Source organism: Fringilla coelebs, assembly GCF_963513975.1.
Source record: "Fringilla coelebs genome assembly, chromosome: 12".
Taxonomy (NCBI): domain Eukaryota; kingdom Metazoa; phylum Chordata; class Aves; order Passeriformes; family Fringillidae; genus Fringilla; species Fringilla coelebs.
In genome coordinates, this window is record NC_140038.1 from 15,438,928 (window position 1) to 15,463,476 (window position 24,549).

General features: G+C 41.7%; 1 protein-coding gene across 1 annotated transcript in view; it reads right to left on the reverse strand.

Moving 5' to 3' along the window:
* Window positions 1-24,549, reverse strand: part of AGBL1 (AGBL carboxypeptidase 1) — a gene marked incomplete at both ends in the record, with an annotated part of 309,418 nt that overhangs the window by 59,780 nt on the left and 225,089 nt on the right. The window contains one exon of the mRNA XM_084213816.1: window positions 22,918-23,078. Within this exon, the coding sequence (XP_084069942.1) occupies window positions 22,918-23,078 (161 nt within the window). The remainder of the gene's footprint in view (window positions 1-22,917; window positions 23,079-24,549) is intronic.

Here is a 24,549-nt window from a genome sequence, read left to right on the forward strand (position 1 = left end):
TTCCTTTTTTGCTTCTCCTAAGAGGACTCCAAAGGAGGTGCTTTGCATTGCAGCTTTCATCTAGTTAGAAGCCAAGGCACCATGACCTCATCTCACATCAATATGCTCAAGAGTGAGAGCAAAATGCAGAGCCAGAGAAAGCCTCCATCAGTGCAGGACAACGCTGTGCAGGATGAAGGCAGGCAGTTCCTATGTCTCTGTTTCTGTTTTCACAGTTTTATTATCTCAGAGCAGCAAATCCCTTCCCCCTCCACCATCAGTGAAAAAGAATGGCAGTAAGGAAAAAAAAAAAGGCTTTTTACTGTACTTGGATTTTACTTTAGTGAAGTTCCATGTGGTGGGAACAAGAAAGCTCTAGGATGGCTGACTTGGAGGTGTCAAGTGCTTGCCACTTCAGAGAGGTATTCAGACTATCTTTAAAAATTGTTTCTCTTCACAGCCTTTTCCTAGAAAAATACACATTTTTAATGTTTCTGGATCTAATTTTTTGCTGAAAGAAAAGACATTAATAAAGATGATGGCAGATGGATGTAGGGAAAGTTCCTTTCTCATTAGTCTGCTCCTCCCAAATGCAGTAATCTTTCACCTGTGAAGATCAGGCTAGAAACATTCCTGATCTTCATTCCTCCCAACCCATCTGCACAAGAGAGGCTGTCCCTCCCTGGCATTCTCCAAGAGAGAAGTTGAGCCCAGCTATGAAAACACAACTGAGTCTGTTGCCTAAGATGTGCTGAGTTATTTCAGTGCACTTGCATGTGCAAATGCACTATTGGACAAAAATCTGATTTAGCTAAATTAGAGAATCAATACATTTTAGCTAATTTAATTTGTATCACTGCTATTGAAGAACCCAAATTGTGCCAAAATCCCCAGAAGGGGTATAAACAAAGAGGCTTTTTTTTTGGGGGGGGGGGGGGGGTTTAACTTCTGACTTAGGGCATAGACATACTTCTACAAAGTTGTAACTAAACTTTATGACAGGTTAAGATAAAGAAAATAATTTTAGGTCATTAAACAGCACATTCAGAACCTCAGAAAAGGAAGAACAAAATAATTTCCTTTGTGACTCAGGAATGGTAACAAGGCATTAATACACCACTTCTCAGGATATTGGGTACAGGCTGTTATCAAGTTCCATCACTGTTCAACACTGAAATCATTCCTTCTGAAACAATTATTTCTATACCTAGAAAAATTACAATGAGTAAGTTTATTTTGCAACCTTTGCCTCTCTTCCATTTGTGAAAATCTGGACATAAGACTATGATCATAAGACTTTGATTCTTCTCCAGTGTTTTGCCATATGCACTGAAGTCATGGACTGTGTTTCTGTTTTGTGGCTGGAAAAGCTGAGATTTCAAATCAACAATGCACACCATTGCAAATTCTGCACGTCCTTTCTATGACTGTTTCATAATCTGTTCTTCTACCTCCCCCTGTCCCAGATCACCCCTAGCCCCAGGATGCTGGCAGAAAGCAACACAGAAGGAATGCCACTGTAACCAAAACAAGCACAAAGCTTCACATTTGTTGGAGACATTTTTTGTGTTGTCATTATTATTGTCTTTTCTCTTATGACACAAAGTAATTATCTGCCCTGGATCCTGGGCAGATAAATACTAGGCCTGATGACATTAACAACATCAAAATATTCTTTGGAAATATTTATATTCTGTGCAAAAAATATTCTTTAGCTGTAGTTCTTTACAGCAAAAGCTCGAAGGCATATTCTGTTTCCTTTGTGTCATGCAGTACAAAAGAAGGAAAAAGCTAATTAGACATTGAATTTTGTTGGAGCTACCACAACATTGTTATATAAGTAAAACAGCTACTTCACAAAAACAGACAATTCTGCTTAGAGGTTTTTGTTTCCATATTCTGTGTCAGTGCAGCAGCTAAGGAGGCAGCCAGTTTGCCTGAGAGATCTCAGGTGGTACATCTGGTGCCAGAGTGCTCGTGTGCCAGGGGTGGGGAGAAAATATCCTTTGATTGGACTTGGACATCAGTGGCTGAATATGACACTGACTGAATGTGACAGCCCACAAGCTACTCCTTGCTGCCACTTTTCTGAACAACAACTGCATTTCAGTGCTGGAGTAAAAGGGAAGCAGAAGTCAATGGAATAACCAGGACTCCAAAGAGTTCTGCACTGTTCTGGCTTTGTCTGAGGCTTATCTGAGGGAGCCAGGTACTATTTTCTAGTCTCATTTTGAAACTAATCTCCTCTTGGATATGTGTTACAAATGCAGATTAGGAAGCCTTGGCTTCATAAAATGTGTTTGGAACAGAGAGAAAAGCAAAGGCCAAAACCATAAATGAAGAAACCATTAGAAATAGGAAGTTGTTGATATGGGATAAAGGAAGCAAGGGAAAACAGAAACAAATGTTCTAGGAATTTCCAAGTCACATTCTCCAGGGTTTTCAAAAAAATTGTTTCAAAGTTTTTCAAAGTTGTCACCCTCCAAAAATACATGTGCTGGGCAAAGGCAGGTTCTCACGTACACAGTAATTCGGCACAATTAAGGCCTTGTTTCTCAGCACTGCTGGATTTATTCTTTCTTTTATAACACTGAACTTGCAAATGTGTCTACTCCTTCCCTGAAGGTGTAAAGAATAAGAACCCAAGAAATTTTTTTGTCTTTTTTCTACCTATTATCTTTTCCTCCCTCTTAACATTAAGCTAAAAGACTGCATATCAGGAATAATTATTATTCTCCAGATTGCAGGCTGGACATCAGAGCACCTTTTGCTAAAAACAAAACAAAACAAAAAACCCAACCAAACAAAAAAACATTGTTAGAAAAAAATGTGCTGAAAAAATAAATGAAAGTATTGAAATTTTCTTGATCAAGACTGCATTATCTCACACACTGTGCACTTGGGGTCTGATTCAAAGCTCATTGAATTCAATAGAGGAACTCAAACTGTATGCATGGAGCTCTGATTTGGCCTCTTTCACCTCAGGTCCACCTCAGACTAACAGAGAACAGTTTTCATCTCTTCAGAAGCATAATGGCATTTAGAAATGATGGAAGCTCATATTTTCCTTCTTTCCACCATTGCAGGTGAGGTGCAGTTCCACTGAACACAGGTAAACTCACCTGGAATGGACAATTCCCTGAGTGGCAACACTCCATACCCCTAAATAAAGATCATTTGGCAAGCAGTTGGTCCTTTAAATCCTCCTTAAAACCTGTGGTCTAAAAGGCCAAAATGCTTCAGAGCAAAGGGAAAGGGGTATGGTCAACATTTATTGTCACATTTCCTTTTCTTTTCAATTTCTCCCTTTGTTTCCTCTGTATTTTTTCCAGCTCAGATAAAGTTGGTCTTCATTTTTCATTGGTATCTGTCCTGCCATATAAAACTGCACATCATGCTTTCTATCCTATGGGATACATGCTTTTCAGCAAGCTATAAATCAGGATGAGCTAGAAGACACTGCAATTAGAGGAGACACAAACCCAACAGAGTGCAGCCACAGATTTCAATCTTCAGATAATAAGCACAGGGGAAAATTGATAATACACTCCAAAACACTGAGGGAAGCACATTCCAGCACCTAAACCCACCCACCCCTGTATGTACACTCAGAAATGCTGTCTGTTCTATCCCAGTAAGCCTACAGCCTTTTGGAAAAGAAGTTGTAAAAGTTTAATATTCTGGAGCGCTCTGTGAAACAGAGAATTATCACAGGGAGAGAACAAACCTGCTTCAGGAACATGAAGACTCCTATCAAAACAGGTTGAGATGGTTGGGGCTGAAAAGGCTTCAGGGAAACTTCATTGTGGCCTCCCAGAAACCTCACTCCAGCACAAGGTAGGGAATGGCCAGTAACAAATGAAATGGAGAATTACATACAATTAAGTCAGATGGGATAAAAAAAAAAAAAATCTGACCCTGAGCAGTGTCAAGGCTATTAAATTTATTAAATTTAGTGGATTTCCTCTCATTCCACAAGGTAGCCCAAGGGTACCAGCAAGAGAGCTGAAAGCAAATCTCCGTGGGTCTGCACTCATCAGGCACCCAGCAATATAATCAGATGATTTGTAGGCCAGTTCTGGGCTGTTATGGAGCATCACCCAGGCTAAAGGAGCAGCAATACACTGGAGTCTAACTCCAATCTACCTTTAACATCTTCAGTCGATCAAAAACCCCTGACAATCCCTTCAAAGAATGAGGAGACTCTGGGAAACAGAACTTGCAGAATAAGAGATAAAGCCAAGGTCTTTAGATAAAATGAGCAAAGGTTTTGTGTGTCGTTTTGCAGCAACAAGCGTGTGAGGAAATTTGCAATCTTTGTTTGAGACACGCTTTAACAGAATAATGTGGGTTTATTCATCTTGTAACTTTGTCTGACTGCAAATATGGTTTCCAGGCAAAGGTTCCTCTGAACACAGTTTCCTTCACAAGCAATGAACCCTGATATTGGGCAGATTTTCTCACTTTTAAAGACCTTGTCAACCCAGCATAAAACATGAACTCCTCTAGCATTAAAGCACAAACTCACATTTTCCTTGCAAGCAGTGCCATAAGAGAAAGACAACAAAACCCCAGAACCATGAAAGGTGCTTCCATGAAAGAAATCCACCAAAGCTTAGTGAAAGAGTATGATCAAGCAGCCAAGGTTTTATGTAAATCTTCCACAGCCAAGAATTCAATGGAGGTGGGTGGAAGTGTGGGGGAGGATCCTTGAGAATTTTCTTTCTATAAGAGACTTTAAAAAGCCTGGTGCATTCCTGAGAAAAATGACAAAGTTGAGCTATTTTACTACAAAATAATGTAGCCAGACCAGCTTGGTCTTACCAAAAGGTCTTAACTGACTTCAAATATATGGTGAAAGTACGAAGGAAGTTAAAAAAAAATAAAAATAGAATAGCCTAATGAATGCAAATGTACAAAAAGAACAGCAAAGGAAAGCATGAAAAATCAAAGTACAAAGTGAGGTGAGACAGGCAAAAATATCCCACAGCAAAGGATATCATCCTTTAAGTTTATTACTAATAAAATGCAGCATAATTTGTCAGTCCACTTTTCAGAGAAAGAAAACTTATTGACAACAAGACTGAGAAGAGTGATTTTTGCATAAGTTTTCATAAAAGGTCACCTGTGATGAATTAACATTGTTAAGAACTAACAAAGGAAGCCCAGAAGACAAAAGAGATTGGTTAGAGAAGTTAAATTGCTCAGATTTTCCAAATGATCTGAATCTACTGTATTCCTTCTGCAGCTCTGAGGAACTGACTCAATCAAGCTCAAAGCTGTTAATGATTATTTTTTTTTTTTTTTGAGCTTAGGAAGGACTGGTGATGAACCAGATAACTGACACAATAGAGTGACTGTCTTTTGAAGACAGGAAAAAGGAGAAGACAGCCAACGATAGACCTGTCAGGTTAGCTCCAGTTCCTCAGAGCAAAGAAACAATTTGGAAGCACTTAGGAGAAAAGAAGTGGGAATCAGTCAACACAGCTTTGTCAGGAACAAATTACAATGGCCCATTCTAATTTGCTTCTCTGAGAAGGTACCAGGGGAATACCCTGTGGACAAGATGTCACATAGGAAAGTTTTTTGAAGCCATTTCAAGTTCTTGCAGCAAATAAGCAGCAGCATCTCGGTGAACCACAGCAGAGTAATTATATAAACTGTTTAGAAAATTGTACCCAGAACAGTTCTCAGCATTTCACTGTCAAAATAAATGTGTTGAATGAGCTTCTGCAGGACTCGGACATGGATTTGGTACAATTCAATATTTTCATTAAAGATTTAGACAAAATGCAAAGTATGTTAATTCAATCTGCAGATGAAACCAAAGTAAGACAAAAATTGCATTAAAATTAAAAATAATTTTGACAAACTAGAGATGTAACCTGAAAAAAAAGTTGCAATTCAATAGGGTCAAGTACAAGTTACTTCAATTAGACAGGAATAATCAATGGCACAAACACAGAAAATGAGGAACAACGACAAGGTAGTATTTCTACTGGGAAAATATACTGATTTGCCTTATTGAAAACTACAAGCTGAAAATGAGCCACCCATTCCTTCCTTTTACAAAAATGCAAATGCAATACTGTGTGGGTATAGAGAATTTAGGCTGACATATAAATTAATCTGTTCTTTCGTTATCCAGTACTATTAAGATCTCTGCTACAGATCTGTTTCCAGCTTGGGAAAAGCAATTCAGGGAGGACTTGGTTCAACTGAAAATGGTGCAGGAGACACATTGAAATAATTAATTCTATATCTAGGCTGGATAGGTAAGAAAATTACTGTCCAGAACATCCTGTAGCAAGACAGGGCTCAAGCCAGATACATGGAAAATATAAAGCTGGTAGGAGCTAAAATAGATTATTTGGAGAAAGTCTGGTAATTCCATTATTAAAGCTCTCCTAGAAAAGATTAGATTAACATAGCAAGAGTGGTACAGGTAAAGTTGATCCTCATTGCAGGAAGCTGATGACCTCTGGAGATCCCTGCCAGCCCTTAACTCCTCCAATTTTATGCAAACACAAATGAAGTTTAAAGTTCATTCCCCACAGTGGTAATATAGGAGGAATAATTTCCATATCAACTGTCAGAGCAGAGGCAAAGGAGCAGCAGGGCTGTAAGAGCTCAGGCTGGCCAGAGCCCTGCAGGGTGGCTGCCATCCTTTCCCACCAACCATAGCAGCAATTGCTGCATATCAGAAATGGGAGGCAGGAAGAAGAGTGCACATGGCTCCCAAACCAGGAAAATCACTCTCTACTGGAGACAACAGTATTAAAAGCCAATCACTGTAAGGTCAAAAGACAGGAAGATGAGGAGGTACAGGTCTATACCAACATGTCCTGATTAAACTGCGCAGTGTTAAAGGAAAGCTTGAATAAAACCTGCTCAAGCTACACCATGAGAGCATCACAGGTCACTCCTCCCTTGCAAACTCACTCCTGCTCTTTAGAAGCCCAGAGCTGATCAGAAGGAAGGGAATTAGAAGGAGCTTTCACTGATGAGCTGCTGGGCACAAATACATTAATGAAAGCTGTGTACAATACATCAGCAGCAACCGAGCTTGGCAGGGCTGTTATGGCTGGGTATTAATTTACAGCAGCAGAGATGAAGGAGAGAGGCCACTCTGGGCAGAGCTGCCAAGTGAATCATGAGCAAAGGGCTCCCCTTCAGAAGACTGAGCTGAGAACATGGCAGTGGGAATTCTTTTTCTTACAAATCTCATCTAATCTCTTCTCTCTAAATCCCTTTTCTTTCCTAGGCTTTGTTTCTCTGGAGCCACTTCCAACATTCCTTTGTTGTGACTGAAGGAAGGAAACCAAAGAAGCAGCAAAGCATTTTGCTGTATTAAAAGCACAAAGAAGAAATATTTTGCTCCTTGAATGTATACTCTGCTTTCTTAACTGTTCTGTTCCAAAGGACAGAGAAGTCTTCAACTGCTTTTTGTCACATCCACAGGACAAGCTGATATTTTATCAGCCCGGTGTGGATTACACAGGACTGAATTATCACAGTGTAAACTCTGGATTGAATTCTGTATAATTGTATCATCCATGAACCTCATATTTACTTTCCCGTCTGCATTTTAGCAAGGACTGCTAGAGTGTGTTTTTAGATTGGGTCTGAGGAGATGCACTACCAGCTTTCACACTGATATGAAGAGGTTTAGACTCCAAAAGAGAAAGGAGAAGAGATTTCATCCCTAGACTATGCCTTCTGTTCTCTTTTTATTTTTTTTTTCCTGTCCTGCTGGTGAAACAGCATCCCTCAGTTACTTACTTTGCTACTAGTGGAACCTAGGAAAGGTGTGTAAAACAGATGGGATGAATTGCTCTCAATGACTGTAAAGAAAGTGCTTGAAAAGTGGCATTGCCAGATACAAAACTTTTAGATGGTTAATAACATGGGTGAATGCATTTGGTGGGCCCAAAGGACTTGGGTATCGATTTCTTTGTGTCCATGTGTTTGCCCCTCTGCCATCAATTCCTGCATTAAGTGGAATAAACTTTACCATGACAAGCTATATGTAGGAAAAATAAAAAAAAAAAAACCCTGTGCCTCATCTTTTCCAAAACTGAATTCGTTTTGGTGGTATAAAATCTCAATTATGTTGATTTCAAAGGCAAACTCCTCTAACACTTTATGCACTGCTGCTGCTGGGAGATTTATTCACATCCCAAGCGAAGCACTTTACTTCACGTGTCCAGGAAGACTATGTCCTTTGGCTTTTACCTCTGCTGACATCCTCCATGCATTAGTTTTCCCATCCACAGGCCAGAGTATATTATAGATTAATACGGCTCAGCAACTCAAAACACACAGATTGTCAGCCTCAGTAATCAGCCTGAAGAATTTTGAGGACAGTTGTTATTTACAGAAGGTGAGAAGAGACCCAGCAGAACACTTAGCTCTAAATAAACAATGTGGAAACTTCACTACCCAGGAAGTCCTAAGTGGCAAATAGGCAGCTCAGATGTTCCCCAGCGTGGTTTGATTGCGTTCCTGCTGAGACTCAGCGAAAGCAGAGCTGGGAAAGGGTAAGTGAGGAAGCAGGGGGCCCTTCTCACATGGATTCACTCTCATTTCAACCAGTGTTTAGCTCTGCTTTGTTAGTTCATTAAGAACGTGCTACAGGAACCAAGCTCAACGCTAATCCCAGCTCTGCTCCAGCTTGGCCCAGGGACAGGGACCTCGTGGCATCTGGCACCACCAAGGCTGTGAAGGGACCTGGCAGGATGTTGCAGAGTTACAACAGAGCTCTTTTCCTTCCTCCTACATTCCCTCCACCAGGGTATCTGTACTTGGCAGCACTAAAGGAGACATTTCACCTGCACTGCGAGCAGGCTCGTGCTAAAGTGCAGCAAGCAAGACAGGCGGCATAAATCTTGATTTAACAAGAACAGGGCTGTGTGGGTCCTAAATTAACCCCGAGTTCAAGCTACAGCCTAAGAAAGATTCATGGAGAGAAGCTTCCCATTAGAACAGTGAGGAGACTCCAGCCAAACCCCACCTACTTGGAAACACACTGGAATTTACCTCCATCCTACCCTGCAGCTGAGAGCTGGAACAAAGAGGGCGTGCTGGGGGTCCTGAGAAGTGCCACATGGAGGATGGTGTTTTAGCACTTTACCTCACTTAAATCTGCATGTGGTTTCTGCTCACCCTCATGCTAGGGAAAAAAAACTCACCAGCAAGCAGCTGCTATTGACTGGAGGATTTGCAATCAAGCTCTAAATTTAGCAAGGTGCCATAACAGAGAGGGCTCCCACACTGCTGTTAACACCAGGAGCCAGAGTTTAGTGATGTGAACGGGCTGATAATAGCTTCTGTCCTCACACTTTGTGGTTAGATTATGCCAGCTGCTGAATGCCTTCCTGCAGCTTTTCTGACATACCATTATAGCCAGCCAAATGCTGGGCTAAAATAAAACCTTGCCAGAGTTCTGATATAAAATTTTCTGTACCCCAAGACCAACTCTTGCTGAACTTTGAAGCCGCTGGTTATCTTGAAGAAAACCCTTTTCTGAATTTTGGTATGAACCTAATTAATGAGTTAATTCCCTGATAATCTGTTCTCTTCTTTGTGCCTGTTTCATGATTAATTTGGTTCCAGTGAATTTCCTTTACTGACTGCAGAGTAGAAACAAATATCCTGTCTTATTAATTTCCACTTTTGACCCATCATCAGGGGCTAAACAAGGGCATATGTCCCCAAGTCTTAATTTTCTTAATGGTTACAGAGCACAGGTAAGTTCTAGAAAAAGCAAGGTGCAAACAAGGGAAACTCTCCAGCTTTTGCTACTACCATAGAGAAGATGGAGGCTGAACACTCAGAAGGTAAAAAGGTTGTGAAGTAGTTGAAAACCCTGCCTGATTACATTACCCACAAATCTGAGTCCTGCAAGGCTGCAGAGTGAGCAGGAACATCATTCAGTGACAAAACTCCCCCAAACTAAACAACAAAATACCCAAAACAAAATAATAAAAAAGCCCACCAGAAACTACAGGGATGGAAAGGTCACCTTCCTGGGATCACAGCCCCACAGCTGTCATATGCCCTTTGGTGAAACTCTTAAAATAAAAAAAAAAGAAAAATAAAAAAGGTAGCAACACCAAGCCAGCCTCCCTCTCTCAAAATTAAAACAAAATGTACTAGGGCTTTCTGTGTGACATCCATGGTAGAACAGTGCTGCCAGCAATTAGCATCACAAGCCTTCCTCCTGATGCCACAGTGAGTCAAGGAGGTTTTTAATGACAGATCAAGGGCACTGCTCTCTGTGAGGTGTTGGAGCTGTGTTACCAGCAGCCTTCTTGGCACACAGATCCGGTGTCCCACAGGGGAGGCAGTAAGGGCAGGAAGGCTTCACAAGGCAGGAGAGATCTCCATGCAAACAGGTATGCTGCTTCCATGGCTGGTCCTGTCATACCTGCAGGGCATCAGCTCTGAAGTTTCACTGAACATCTTTCTGTTGCTTCTTCCCCAATAGCTGCCTGCTATTAGAATCACTCTGTGAGTGGATGGAAATGCCAGAATGGAGGCATGAGGAAAAATATACTGAAAAGGGCAAAGAGCTCAACTGTTCCTGGCCATTATCCCTTCTCTGATAAATTCCAGCCTCTACACCAGAGTATTCAATTCCTGAGAAAATTCAGGAAATCAGTAGATGCTGTGTTACAGAAGAGCCTTACAGAAAACCTGACACTGGTGAGGGCCAACTCCTGATGGACCACAGCCTCCAGAAGGAGCTGGGCTGGCAAAGGGAGCAAGGAAGGACCAAAAGTCAGGGAAGGACATGGGGTACACTGCTCCCCACTTCACTGGATCAGTGGATGCTGGGTGATGCATGACCAGACTTCCCAAACAGCCTGGGATACAGCCAGCTGCACTGCAGGCTTAGCCTCCAGGCCTTGCTCTCCAGGGACTTTCTCTGCTCTGAGATAAGTCTTTGATCATGAGCAGCACATTTGCACAAAAAGAGTTTGGATATGATTTTAAAACGTGAGGGAGAAAAGCGAACAAAAGCCATGTTTCTGCATCTCATGTCTCCAATCTGTTTCTCCTTGAAAGGGGCAAAGACACCTCAGAGACATTGTCAAAGTGCCTAAACCAATTTTTCAGCCTAATCCATTATTTATATTTCCACTCAGCCCTTTTTTTAATCCTGAGTTCTTGAAATTAGGTACTGTAATATTGAGAATCACTCCCAGGAGCTGAGGGGAAGGCAGGGAGAGGGCTTAAGTCTTGTCCTGCCCTTACCCTTCCAAATCCACCTCTGGCAGGGACTGTCCATCTTTTTCTCTCTGTTCTGTATCTCTCACAAACTACCAGCATCACATCCTCATCCATTTGTTTCTCTATTTTCTGCTCAGTCCTTTATTTAGGGATATTTAGGGAAGAATAAGCACTGTCTTCAGGACAGACACATTAACACTGAAATCTAAAAGGTCTGAAAATGGCATCAATTTTTAGGGGCATGAACATGAGAGACTCTGGTGTCCGTCACCAACCCCATTTGTGGCCAGTAATCCTCCAAGAAAACTGCTTAAAGGTAAAAGGCTTTCTCCAATACAGTTCATCAAACCAGATGAGGATAGAGCTGATTAATCCAGGAAAACACCATCCTTCTTGAAAAAAATAAACCTCAATTGCAAGGCCACAGACAACACTAAAAATACTACAAAACTTACTTTAAAATATACCACACTGTCCCTAGAAAACCCATTCTGAATTCTTGGTTTCCTATATCTCAAATACACGACATAAATAAGCAGGGTCCAAGTAGGTGATAAAAGTAGTTAGAGGTATAAGATTTAAAAAAATTCTCCTCTTTCATGACTAGATGCATGAGAAGGGAGGTGATAGTTGTTTACAAAATGCCTGGCAATTTAGGCACTCTCAATTATTCTGTTACAGCAGAGGATAAAGATGCATTTGCAAAGGTGAAAGAGCAGTGGATGAAAGGAAATATTTTCTTTCCTCACAACATGCAGCTAATCTCTAAAACTCACAAGATAGCAGGGTGCAGCGAGGAGCGATGCAAGATTCAAAAAGCACTAGCAAGTTACGCAGAAAATGAGAGCGCTGGAACATTTCATTGGATTGAATTATTGTTATTATAATTATTCAGAAATGTTACAAATTCTCGCGTTCCCAGGTATAAATAAATCACTTTCTGAAGACAGAAAATCATTCCCCCGGGGGATAAGGGCATTCTGCAGTTGCCCACTATGGCAAGTGGTTGCATCCCTCTATGAAATCTCCAGTGCTGAGCACTGTCAGGAAGGACACTTGACTGTACTAAAGTACTACAGCACATCCTCTCTGACGATTCACTTTCTCACAGATGAAAACACGAGTTGTGTACTAGAACAAAAAAATAGGTATTAATTCCAGGAAAAGCCTGACGAGATAAATCCGGGTAGCAACACCTTACCCAAATTCTTGGCTGCCCCCTGCAGTTCAATGGAAGCTGAGGCACAGCTTTATTCCCTGGAATGGGTATTTGGTTTCTCTTTGAATTGCCTGGGACTTTTATCTTTTAACGAGACGCTGGTGCTTTTTGGAGGGTGCTGTAAAATGGCATCTTCAGAAAATAATTCTCAAGTACAGAGTGTGATGTAAAAACATGCTGGGTAGGCTAGACAGAACAAACAGATCAGGCAGAGAAATAGGGAACAGATGCTTTCTATTCTTCAAGTTATTCCTAATTTCTGATCATACTGGCCTGATAGCAGAATCTTGTTCAGGCATTCAGCTGCTTTTATTGCTTATTCTCCCTTACAAGTCCAAATCCTCAAATTCATGTTTAAATAGGGATTTAAGGTAGTAAGTAACTGTTAAAGCTTAAAAGGAAGCCATTATAGATTAAATGGTGAATAATGGGCCATAGATAAAGCTGCTGATTAAGTATTTTTAAATGGTTAGGGGTATATTTAAAAGTCTAACCAGAAAGCATGCTATTGTTACTTTAAAAATGAAATCTGACCTTCCAGAAATTTAAATTTTCCTCCAGTTAAAAACAAGTTTTAACAAGAACAAATAGAAATAGGAATGGGTGATGGCCCAGGGGGAGGAAATGGAGAAAAATACCCTCAAACAGAGACAAAGAGAAGGCTTTTTCTTTCCTCTTATGCTGTTCTGAGTCTCTCTCTCCTTGCTGCTCTGACAGCAGCCCTTGCCCTGGCATGATGACTTCCTTTAGCACTCATGATCCAGCCAGCAGCAGCCTACACCCTCAGCATCTTCCCAGAGACACAAGAGCAGCAGGAAGTGCCAAACTTTCCTTGAGAAAGGAAAGTTCACAAGAAACAGGTGTGGTTTTCCATTAGTTTTGGCCATTTTTGTACCCATTTGCATCCCAATCCAATTCTAGCAGAGCCACAATTTTCCATAGAGTTCTGCTGGTGAATCTTGGCTTCCTTTCCCACTATCCCCAACCCCGTGTGCACACTGAGCCCTTCCAGCACATCACAGCTCCATCTGCACTGTTCCAGCCTGGAATCAGCCCCACACCTCCCACATTCCACTGTGACATCAGCAAGAAAGTGGCATGGCTCTGTCCTGGACTGGTGGAGAAGATTCCTTCACCTGGGCTGCTTTGCTAAGTGCTGCAGAGTGACCATGGCCAGAGACAGATGGGGCTCCACCACTACTGAAAGAGAATTGCTGTACTTGAAAGAGAATTTTCCCTACATTAATAAGAATAGGATCTGGGATGTTAAGCTTGAGTACATTTTTGCTCTGAAGACCAAAAAAAAAAGAAAAAAAAGGCAAACTAAGTATTAATTTCATGTGCATCTTCCCCCTCACATCCTTCTTCTCTCAGCTCCAGCCTAATTCCCATAAGTTCTTTTTTACATCCCGTTAAGCATACGCATCCTAATAAATCCACATGGTTTCTGAGAGAATACAATGAATTCTCAGAGGCTGGAGGGATTGCCTTTCACGTTTGTACCTCTGTGCATGAGCACTCATCCAATCTGGTGCACGTGAGTGCTGGGGCCTGAACACCAACCTGCAGGGATTTGTCTCCTGTCTCACACAATACCCCTGCCTGTCTCCCTGTACAGCACCCAGCGAGGCAGCAAGAGGCAGGGTCTGTGTGTGAGTCACAGCCACAATACACTGAACAGCCAGAGCCTCTGACAGAATATACAGTGCAGCTGAGATGTCAGTGGAGGTGGCTTTGGAGTGCTTTAAAATGCTGTTCAAGTGCCAACTTTCACCTGCAAATATGACACTTTGCTCGCCCACCCGCTTTCCTTCCAGGCTACGTGCTCCTCTTACTGCAACTTGACAGCTTTAATTATAAATTTCTCTGCCTCCTCTATCCCCTTAACCGTTTAGTCTCTTATTTGTCTTGCTAAGTTTTTGATATGCTACTGGATAGCAGCTGAACACTGTCACACAGCAGAGGAGACCTGGTCAGACTCCCATTTGCAGGCTGGGCACCAGACCAAAAGGACTTGCAACACGGCATTTACCTCGAAAGCAGAAATCTCTGCTCTTGTTTTCTCTTTGCAGAGAAAGGAGGCAGCAATGGGGACACAGTGAGACTATGGGGATTGTTAAACCAAACCCATTTGGGACTCCTGAGCTCTCATTGTCTGAATAATTTATACAGGTACAAACTTCTGGTGAAAAACAGGATCCCACTGGTGGTTTTACAGGGGATTCAGCTCCTTCTAGCACTGTATTTCACCCATGACAGGAAAACCTGCTTCAGACAGTGGCAATATATGCACTCCTACTCTCAGCACCACCTCCTGCACTGCAGGACTGGAGCCTCTGATGCTGCTGGTGGGTGGGGAGACATTCTGCTCTCTAGAAGCTCACAGAGCACTGGGATGCATTCTGGTTTGCCTCTAAGTTCTGTGATTCTTGGACGTCTGAGCCACTGTGCTGGATTCAAGGGGTGTGGAATGCCACATGGTGAAGCCTTTGATCCAGGTAATCCAGATCTAAGCCTCTTGGTCCTGTGTTCTATGCCATGTGATTAACTCCCCAACACATGGGATAGAAAAGTCTATTTTGATCTTCAGCCAGTCCAATTTTCACCTGCATGACTGTGTTCTTCAAAAAGCTCTGGTGGGAGCTGTGGACAGATTAAGTAGAGGTCAACTGAAGTGACAATTGCAATGAAGAGGGGAAAAATACACAACATCCTGAAAAACATGCTTACTTCTAAAGTTTGGAAGTGCACTTCATCTAACTACCATCCTACTCACTCCTTCCATTGCTTGGCTGCCTGAAAGAAGCTACTGTAGCATGCATTGGTATGAAAAATCTGACTGTTCTCTGGTTTCTACAAGTCTCAAGTTATTTTGGGAGTCTGGGAATACCATTTGGAAAAGCTCCACAAGAAAACACTAAATAGTCAAGATCCTTAAAACAACCTTAGTGTTTATCTATGGTTCCCCCCCCACATGAAGACACAAGGACTCCCACCACAGTTATGCCTTGTGCATCCATATCCTCTGAATAATGTCAAACAGCTGAAAACAAAAGAAAGGGATCACCTGCAGAGATGCACTGACAAAATTTTCTCCTCCTGATCTTGTGCCAGAGCTCTCAATCTAATGCAACTGGTGTTCAGCTGCTGCTGCAGTATAGATATAGTCTGTATAGGGCTATACATAGTGCTCTGAACCTGCCTCTTCAGCAAGAGACCTGTGGCATGTTCAATCTGAAATCCCACCTCTGCCTGCATTCAAAATGATCAATAGTCTAAACAGACTGATTCTCCCATTACCCTTTGCATCCTCTTAGGAAAAAAAATCCAAGGATTTATTCTATTCTGGTGTCGACAGTGTCCTGGCCTGTATAAAGGCCATCTCAGAGAAAAGAGTGCACCCCTCATACTGCACTGCTTTGGGGAATGCTCCACAAATAGGAACTTCTGAACCCCTGATGGCCCTCTGCTTTATTTTTCCATCTCAGCATGTGAAGGGCCCCAGTGGCTTTCATATTTCAAGTTAGATCTTAAGGGAGAAAGACTGCAGCACAGAAATACAGATGCTCCTAATCAATACCAAAATGTCTAATGCCAGACAGCACCATGGCAATATGCCTCACAGAAAGGGCACTGCAGAGCCCATTTGTTCTGCTGGGTACATACAAGTTCATTATCTGTAGTCCAGTCAGATCTGTGTGAGTATGGTAATTTGAATAACCTCAGACAGATACAATAGCAAGCAGTGCTTCTGTGCACGTTTGAAGTTTCTCCTATGATCTCTTTCTCTTCCCATTTGCTCTTTTCCTCTCCTTTCTTTCTGCATCTATTTAAATTGCTATTATTAGCTAAAAAAGGATAAATTAATTACCTCTGAAATGAGTATGAATACTTATATCCAGCCTGGCATAGCTGGAGCAGGCATTTGATAGCAGTCAACAGAAGCTGAGCAGCTTGCAAGGCATTTCAGAACAATAATAAAAATCAATAGGAGGAAAATAAGGACAGCTCTAGAAAGTGTTAATGAAAAGTTGCTGAATTTCAGCAGCTCACCTGTGAACAGCTACATGAAAGCCTTCTGAATACCAAATATATTCATTATAGGCTGCATTGCTTGGCTGAGCCTCCAAAGAATTCTCTGGGCTGGTATTCTCACAATAACAAAGGAGAGGCACAGAAGAGAGCAGGATAAGAGGAATGGAGGGTGGACAGAGGAAGGTTCATATTTTTATTTTGAAAACAAGATTATCTAGGCATATAAAAACAATAAAATCTGAAATCTGTAATAGATTCAAACTTGAAATCTGAGGGTTTTTTCTCTCAATAGCAGAGGCAACAATTCTTTAGGTCAGACCCAGGGGGTGCAAGGAGGTACCACTCCTTCGCATCATCAGTGTGAAAGATTGCTGGAGAGTGTTATAAAACAGTCAGGAGTTAAAGCATTTCCTGAACTGATCCTAAATGGTTACAGCAACACAAGACTGCTCTGAAACCAAAGCCCAGCTTCAGCCACTCTCACACCTGTCATACTGAATTAATGTTAGACTGTGCTCTCACAAGTGTTTTATGAAATGCATTATAGAAACCCCTTTTGCCCCGTGCTCAGCTCCAAAGTGACAAAGTGGTGTGGCTTACTTAGGTAAATGCATTCCCACAGCACTTTTCTTTCCAGTATCCAAATACAGAAATACCTCATCCAGAGATGCTCATATAACAGTAGAAATTTCAAATTCCTTTACCAGCAATAAAATTTGTGACTAAGCAAAAAAACCAGAATCAATAAACGCCCTCCTCTCCTGAAAGCAGCCACAAGGTATTTAATGTCTACAGATGATCAAGGTTAAAAATGCACCAAATCTTTACTTACAGAAAAAATGGAACTCCAGTCAAATAAAAACCTGAATCAAATCTGGTCAAATAATTCCTGCTGTGGTTAGATTCTCTAAGGGATGAAAGAGCACTTTCATCTTCAGCCATAAGTCAGAGGGCTCCCCAGCTGTCCAGTCTGCCTCCGACCTGGACACTGAGGCTGCTGCCTCACCTGAGCTGGGAGGGGATCAGGTGCTGGGCAGGGTTTCACCTAAACCTTTCAGCTGCAATTTTTTTCAGGATGTATAACCAAAACAATGCAACAGTGTCACCCACATTCACCTGTAAGAATAGGAAGACCCATCCCACTAGGCAGGGGAACCATTTCCCATTACTGCATGCGGGTATAAAACCGCATTTCTGCTATTCAAAGATGCACTAAGAATGCCTCAAATGAAGTGAGCATGCTTTGCTCCAGCTGCATTGCTTGTTGTTGAACTTTCCTTTTTTGTGTGCTTCATTTCCACAAAATCACTCTCATTTGATCTGAATCACCTTTTGGCCACACAGTTTAAAAGATAAGTGAAATTGCTTGCACAGCTATAATCAGGGGAAGGTGCATTATAGTGAAAAGATGGGAGATTCAACAGTTCAATACTATCCAGGATCATGATGGTGCATCAATGTGGGATAGAAGAACAGCACACACATTTCCAAATGACCTGCAAATCCCTCTTGTCAATTCTGGCTTTGCCATCCATACACTGACCAATCTAACTCAGCTCGCTGTATGAAGGATGAAGAGATTACATCTGGACAAAGAAATAGAGAAATGATTAAGCCTTCTGCTTTTTGATTAATAGCAGAGCTAGATGTATTTACCATCTGGGGTGGAAAGAGATTTGGCTGTGCTCAAGAAAGGTAAGAAATGATGAAGAAACACAGGAGATAAATAATGTCTGAGTCAGCAGAAAATGACTTCACAAAAGTCTGTCTTAACACCTGAGATGTCTCATGAACAAATGGCTGCAATTGCTGCAGTGTACGCAAAGCATTTCCTAGCACAACCTGGAGGGCAGGGAAAAAAGAAAATTAAGGAATGTGCCATCAGTTTAAAACACAAGGAAGGGGATGGTATTGGAGAGGGAGGGGATTGCTTCTTGCCTCTCAAACCTGCTTTATGTGAACAGTCACTTCCCGTCCTCCTTGTGGTCATGACAAATGTGAAGCTACCTGGACAGCAGTGACTTAATTACTTTTATAGGAAATGAGGCATGAAAACTATTATAAAAAACCACGATGTCTGAAGTACAAGCTGCATTTCACTTTCCCCACAGAAAGGTTCTGAATGCCAGTATTGACTGTAAGGCATGGTGGGATGCTGGAAACACCAGCAATTCTTCCTAGGGCATGGCAATACTGTCTTATGAGACCAAGTTTGAGAAAGAGCAGAATAAATTGCTTGTATGAGCACCTGACACATGGCTTTGTTTGTTGAAAGTGGTTGCAAAGCTCAGAAAATTCTCCACATATTTGGCCTTTGATCTTGTCAGAGTGGTCCATAAGATCAAACCTATTCAGTGCTGGTGGACATATCATTAGTGAAAAGGAAAGCCACAACAACTAAGTCCCTACAGAGGTCTCGTGTAACATGAGGGTGCCTGAATGTGAGAGTCAATACGTGTCCCAGAAGCACAGGTTGATAATTAAAAGACCAACTAATGCCTGCAGCAATTTAACCTTTCATCCTCACATCGCACATTGTAGCTCTAATGCATCTTCTGTGCTGCATCTTGTACTTTCTCCATTTTTGGCATGTTCCTGAGACAGCTGCCACATGTTGAAAACTGAGCTGTTAGACCAACTTCATGGTATCCTGGGACATCATGTGTTTAGGGGAAATACTGTCCCATTAGCTACACAGCCCCACTGGTGGAAGCTCAGCCCCTCTTGGTTATTCTGGCACTGCCTCTGCTGAGAACTTGTTCCAAGTGTGGCCCCACTCATGCTTGTGAATGATTCCTTTTGCAGTTGACAATTTAGAGAAAAGATAGACTGTGAAGTGGGGACAGGAAGAAATTCTTGTCTGTGCACCAAACTGAGTTTAGTTAGGTCTGCTAAAGGCTTCTTCCACCTTTCTCTGGCTCATTAGAGACAGCACACTGAGCACAATGGACTTGATCTGGTGTGAGAAATCCCCATTCTCACAGGATGCCTCCATCAGAGCAGGCACTTCCCTGACAGCTATTACCTGCCTCCAATTTACTGAGCACTGGCTCCGACAGAGCTCTGCAAAGTGCACAGCAAATAGTTTATTCCAGGAAAGCAGGGTCCAGCCTGCTCCTTTATCCCCCTCACAGCAGTGGTGAGAGAATAAGGCTGCAGCACACCCAGAGCACAGAGAGCCTGAAGAGGAAAATTAAAGGACACAAACAGTTATGAACTTTGACAGGTGAAAATGTTTGCTGTCGGAGGGAGATGCTGAGATGCCAAGTCAATGCCACGCACAGCAGACACCAGGGCAAAGAGAGACAAATGCAGGACATGAACTGCAGGGATTTCACAACAGAAGAGATCTCTGGCTCCACAGCTTTTGATCTCTGTACCTTTGCAATGAGACATTTCATCTGGGAGTCAGCTTTATCCAGTGCTGGATTAACTTCTTGTTCCACAGCTTGACCTGTCACCCAGAGTATTACAGAGATGGGCACTCAGAAACCCATACACAGAAAACACATTAGATTGAGATAGATGTATTTAACATCAGCCCTGTGCAATACATCCCACTGCTCACAGCTTAATTTCAGCTTGATTTCCACAAAACAAAACTGTAACAACTAAGAAAAGCTCACGTTTTCATCCAGGCTGAACAATACAAATCTTTTCTTTTGATTTTGGTGAATACTGCCATGGAAAGCCTCACCCATATTTGTATCTCTTTCTAGACTCATCAGCAGGACAGTCTCTGGGACATATTTTCCTTTGCCAGAAAACATTAGCAACAGTAAAAGCTATTGCCTCCCACTTAAATATCTGTCATGCATATCATTTCCTGGGACCAGGACACTGCAGACTTCTGGAACAGGGATAGCTTGTAAGCTGTTCATTATTTAAAGCATTTAAGAAAAAAAATTAACCAAGTGACCACCCAGAACTTTTCCTGTGTTACACCTGAAGGATCTCCAAATCTGATTTTGCTTTGGCAAAGGTACACAGAAATGTGGGTATTTTTATTCACACCTACTCATACTTTCTGAGGCAAAGTATAGAAAGCATGCAAGGATACTGTGCATTTTTGTGGAAAGCACACAGGAAAACAGAGCTAATTTTAAACTACAAACATTTCACTCAAACCCACAGAGTGGGTCTATCCTAGGAAGCAGCAGAGTATAATTTCCATTGATGTCATGATATACCAGCAGTAAAGCTGCAAGGTTTTGGTGCTACCTCGCAGAACTAGATTAGACTTAATATTTACAGATTAACATTAGACTGAGTGTCACCCCTCAGCTTCCTCCAGAGAAATGTTTTGATAAAGAACAATTTTTCTTTTTCCAGAACCTGTGAGCAGAGAGAGGGACGTAGAAATAGTTGCCCTCCTGTCTGTATCAGTGACCCCTCTGTATTCTGCATTCTTCAATTGGTTCCAATATTCCCACTAAAACCAAACCATGGAATTCTCTTGGCTAGGCTCAGAGAAATATGGGAGGAAATTACTAATTTTCTGAACCAGAATCAATATGCTGCACAATCATTTTCCATGAATTATTTATTCTTAAAGAGAATATGCTAGCAAACACTTTGGTCCCTGCATCTCCCTTCACACAGCATTTGCAATGTGACACCTCTGGGTGGGATTATCAATTCAGCTGCTTACCTGGTCTGAAAATGGCAACAAATTACATCCAAGCTAGTGAAATTTCACAAACTTGCAATTACAACAAATGAAGTGAAAATTAACAACTACCTATCAATTGCCTGTTAGCAATGACATTCATTCCTGGATGCCACAGAGGTGCTCACTATTGCTGGGTGAACTTGAAGAGGTAGAAGACTTTGGTTTCAACTGCTGGGGACACAAGGGAGTTTTACAAAGTAAGAGAAATTTTACTTTTTGTTAACTTCTTTAAAAATATTTGTCACTAGAGATCTTCCTTCTGTACTGATCAACCACACAGTATTGGATAAACAGAATGAATTCCCATTAATATAAAGTCAGCTAAAGGAAAAAGTAACAGAAGGCTACAAAGATCAGAGAAAATGCTCACTGAGTTACTGTGACCAGATGGCTTTTTGTCAATGTTTGAGAGAAGTCAGGGTTTGATGTTTTTCTTCCCCTACATTATTTTCATGCAAAGGCTCTTCTAGCTCCAGTTCAAAAGTTTGATTTATATACCAAAACCATCCACCTAGCCAGGCTCCAGCAGCTCTCTCTAATGACATGGCAATGATTTTTTGGATGGCTGTCCACAACATGGATGGTGTTTAGCATCCACCTTAATTGCTTCATTTATATGTTCACACTACAAGTGAGCACAGCTAATCCAAAGGAAAGTCTCTACATTTTATCCCTCTCTTTAAACCATCCCTCATAAACATTTAAAACTGTGAACAAGCTTGCAAGAATGGGTTTTGGCATGAGGAACAGGTGGTGCTAATGTTGGGTAAATGTTCCTGCAGGGGAGAGACTGAAGTCTGCTATAAATTACAGGGGTATTTCTGCAAGTGAAAAACTTGATGTTCATTGATGAAGCTGAGAGAACTCTTTGATGACAAAGCCATCGGGGAGCTTCAAATCATGTCACATCACTAAGTCTTCTTTCTCCATGTGTCTTGGAAAAACATTCTTGCAAACATATGTGATAGCACTAACAAGTGATGATGGCCTAGAGAAATTATGTATTTCTGCTTCATCTCAAATTCAAGCTGAATAGTCTCATACTCAGACACTTTTTCAGGTCAAGTTCCTCTTGTATTTATAATGGGACAAACTCACTTTAATACCCCCCACTGAACATAGGAAACAAGTAAATTAATTGTGCAATTTGGAAAAACATGTCCTAAATAAGCAGCGGGATCAAAACTTTTTTCTGTCCATCAAAAAGTCATAAATCTATGCTCTAAATGACTAAAGGACTCCATGCAGTGAGAAAAAGAATTTATAGGAATATACTTGCAGTATGAGGTCCACAATTTCTAAATCTTGCTATCAGTGTCCTTTTATAATCTGCAATACCTGTTCCCTACAGTGCAGCACTCAGATAGTGCCTTTCTTTTAAGAGATCCTCTCCATGGAGGCTCTGAGCTGGACAGAACCCCATGTGACAGTGAGCAGGAAAATGTTTCTTGCTGATGAATTTTTCTGGGGCAGTACCATCCCCATGTGCCAGTGAGCAGTGTTGATAGGAAAATGGAAAATCACTGGACAGCAGAGAACAGGTACTTCTCTTTCACCTTTTTTTTTCTCCACATGGATGGCTCCAGGGAATGGACCCACTGTTTCAGTAGTTTCCTTGGGAGTCAATTACATCTGAATTCCAATTACTCTCCATATACTGCACTTCCAAAATACAAATCTCAGCCACAAGGAGTCCATTTCTGCAGATTTAAACCCAAAACATGCCCCACCAACTCCATTCCTACAGCAGAGCCCTCTGGATACAGCAGTCACTGACCTTTGTGCCCTGTCTGTGATCTCCTCCTCCAGATCCAGCAGGAGGGCTGCCTGAGCCATCAGCTCCTTGCTGCAGGGCAGGGATTTGAGGTGCAGAATCAGCAAACCAAGGCAAAACTTGCTTCCCATCTCCTCCAGCTCCTGTGTTCCCAGCTGCAGGCCCTGGTGGAGAGAAGCACAAGGTTTCATGATTCCTACATATGGAAGTTTTCCCTACAGAATCATTTGTAAATTAATTAACAGCACATGGTCTACAGAAGCTATCCTAAAATAGCCTCTGTTCTACAGCAGGGGAAACAGAGGCAAATAGTTTAAATGTCTCAAATAAATTTCCAGAAGTCGTTGTAAGAATTAGACTTAAGAATTGGACCCCAGGAGAATCTGACTGTAAATCCACTTTAACAAATCATCCAGTTTTTCTTTTTCTCTCTAGAGGAGATGTCTACCTAAATAATGAGGGGAAAAAAAAAAAAAAGTCCTGTGATTATAAACATTAGGCGGTGGCAAAGATGGAAAAGGGAACCGGACAAGGGAAGAAAAGAGAGGAAGAGATCCTTAACAAGTTATGAATTGTTTTTTAAGAAAATCAATTGCAAAGTAATTGCAAAATAACAGACACCTCCAAGGAATTTCTCAGCCTTTTAAAAGCTGGTGGCACAAACAGGGTTTGGATTATTAACTTCATCTTTCAAGAGAGGAATTCTCCAAGCTGTGGATCCTTGCTGGTTGTGAATAGCCTGTGTTTGGTTTTACACCAAGGGCCTGCAGCAGAGCAGGTCAGTGTAATTGATGGCAGTTTCATGCTTCTGGTGAGAGGAGGGCAGGAGACAAACAAAGCTCAGATAAACCAGAAAGAAACTAAAACTAGAGAGTCCTTCATCTTTGGCACTTAGAGACTGCATCACCCATCAGGGGCTGGAGCAGCTGCTGCTCTGCCAATAACAGCCCTGTGTGGTGCTGCAGCAAAAAACATCCATGCAGCCAAGCTCCTGAGAGACTTCCAGCTCCACTCCCAGGCTGTTTCCTTAGCAACTCCCAGGAGTCCAGAATAAGCCCTGGCCCTAAGCATGGTGTGAGCTGCACATCACTCTCCACTAGGTGTTTGTTAGTGAGCATCTCATGGGTACTGAACATATTATAATTTATATTATAAAACAGAATGTGTTCAGTAATCCGTGACAGGGGACAGAGCTCTGCTCTTTTCCTATATAAAGTTATTTTTGTAAAATGCTTTGGGATCCTGGGGTCTGAGCACCTCTGTATAGCTGGAAGATTATTTCTGAGCCAAAACCACACAGGTGGATGGAAGAAAGAAGAGATTTCACACATAAATGTCTGCCGCTCTCCTGAGGAGCTTTTCAGAGCATTTTTGTTAGAGGACAGAAAATATTTGCACAGCACAACCATAATTTCTTTTCTAGCAGGTCCAGCACATGCAAATATCATCTGTCATAAAAACCTCCCTCTCTGATCACAAGTACATTTTCCTATGGACAAGATATTATAATTCAGTTTATTTTCTGAGGCCCTATGAGCAAAGCATGAATCCATAGTTATGATGAACATAATCTAGAACTCAAACATGTTCTGAGTGGCTGGACAAGGAAGGACCTGCTCAGAAGAGCACACTCAA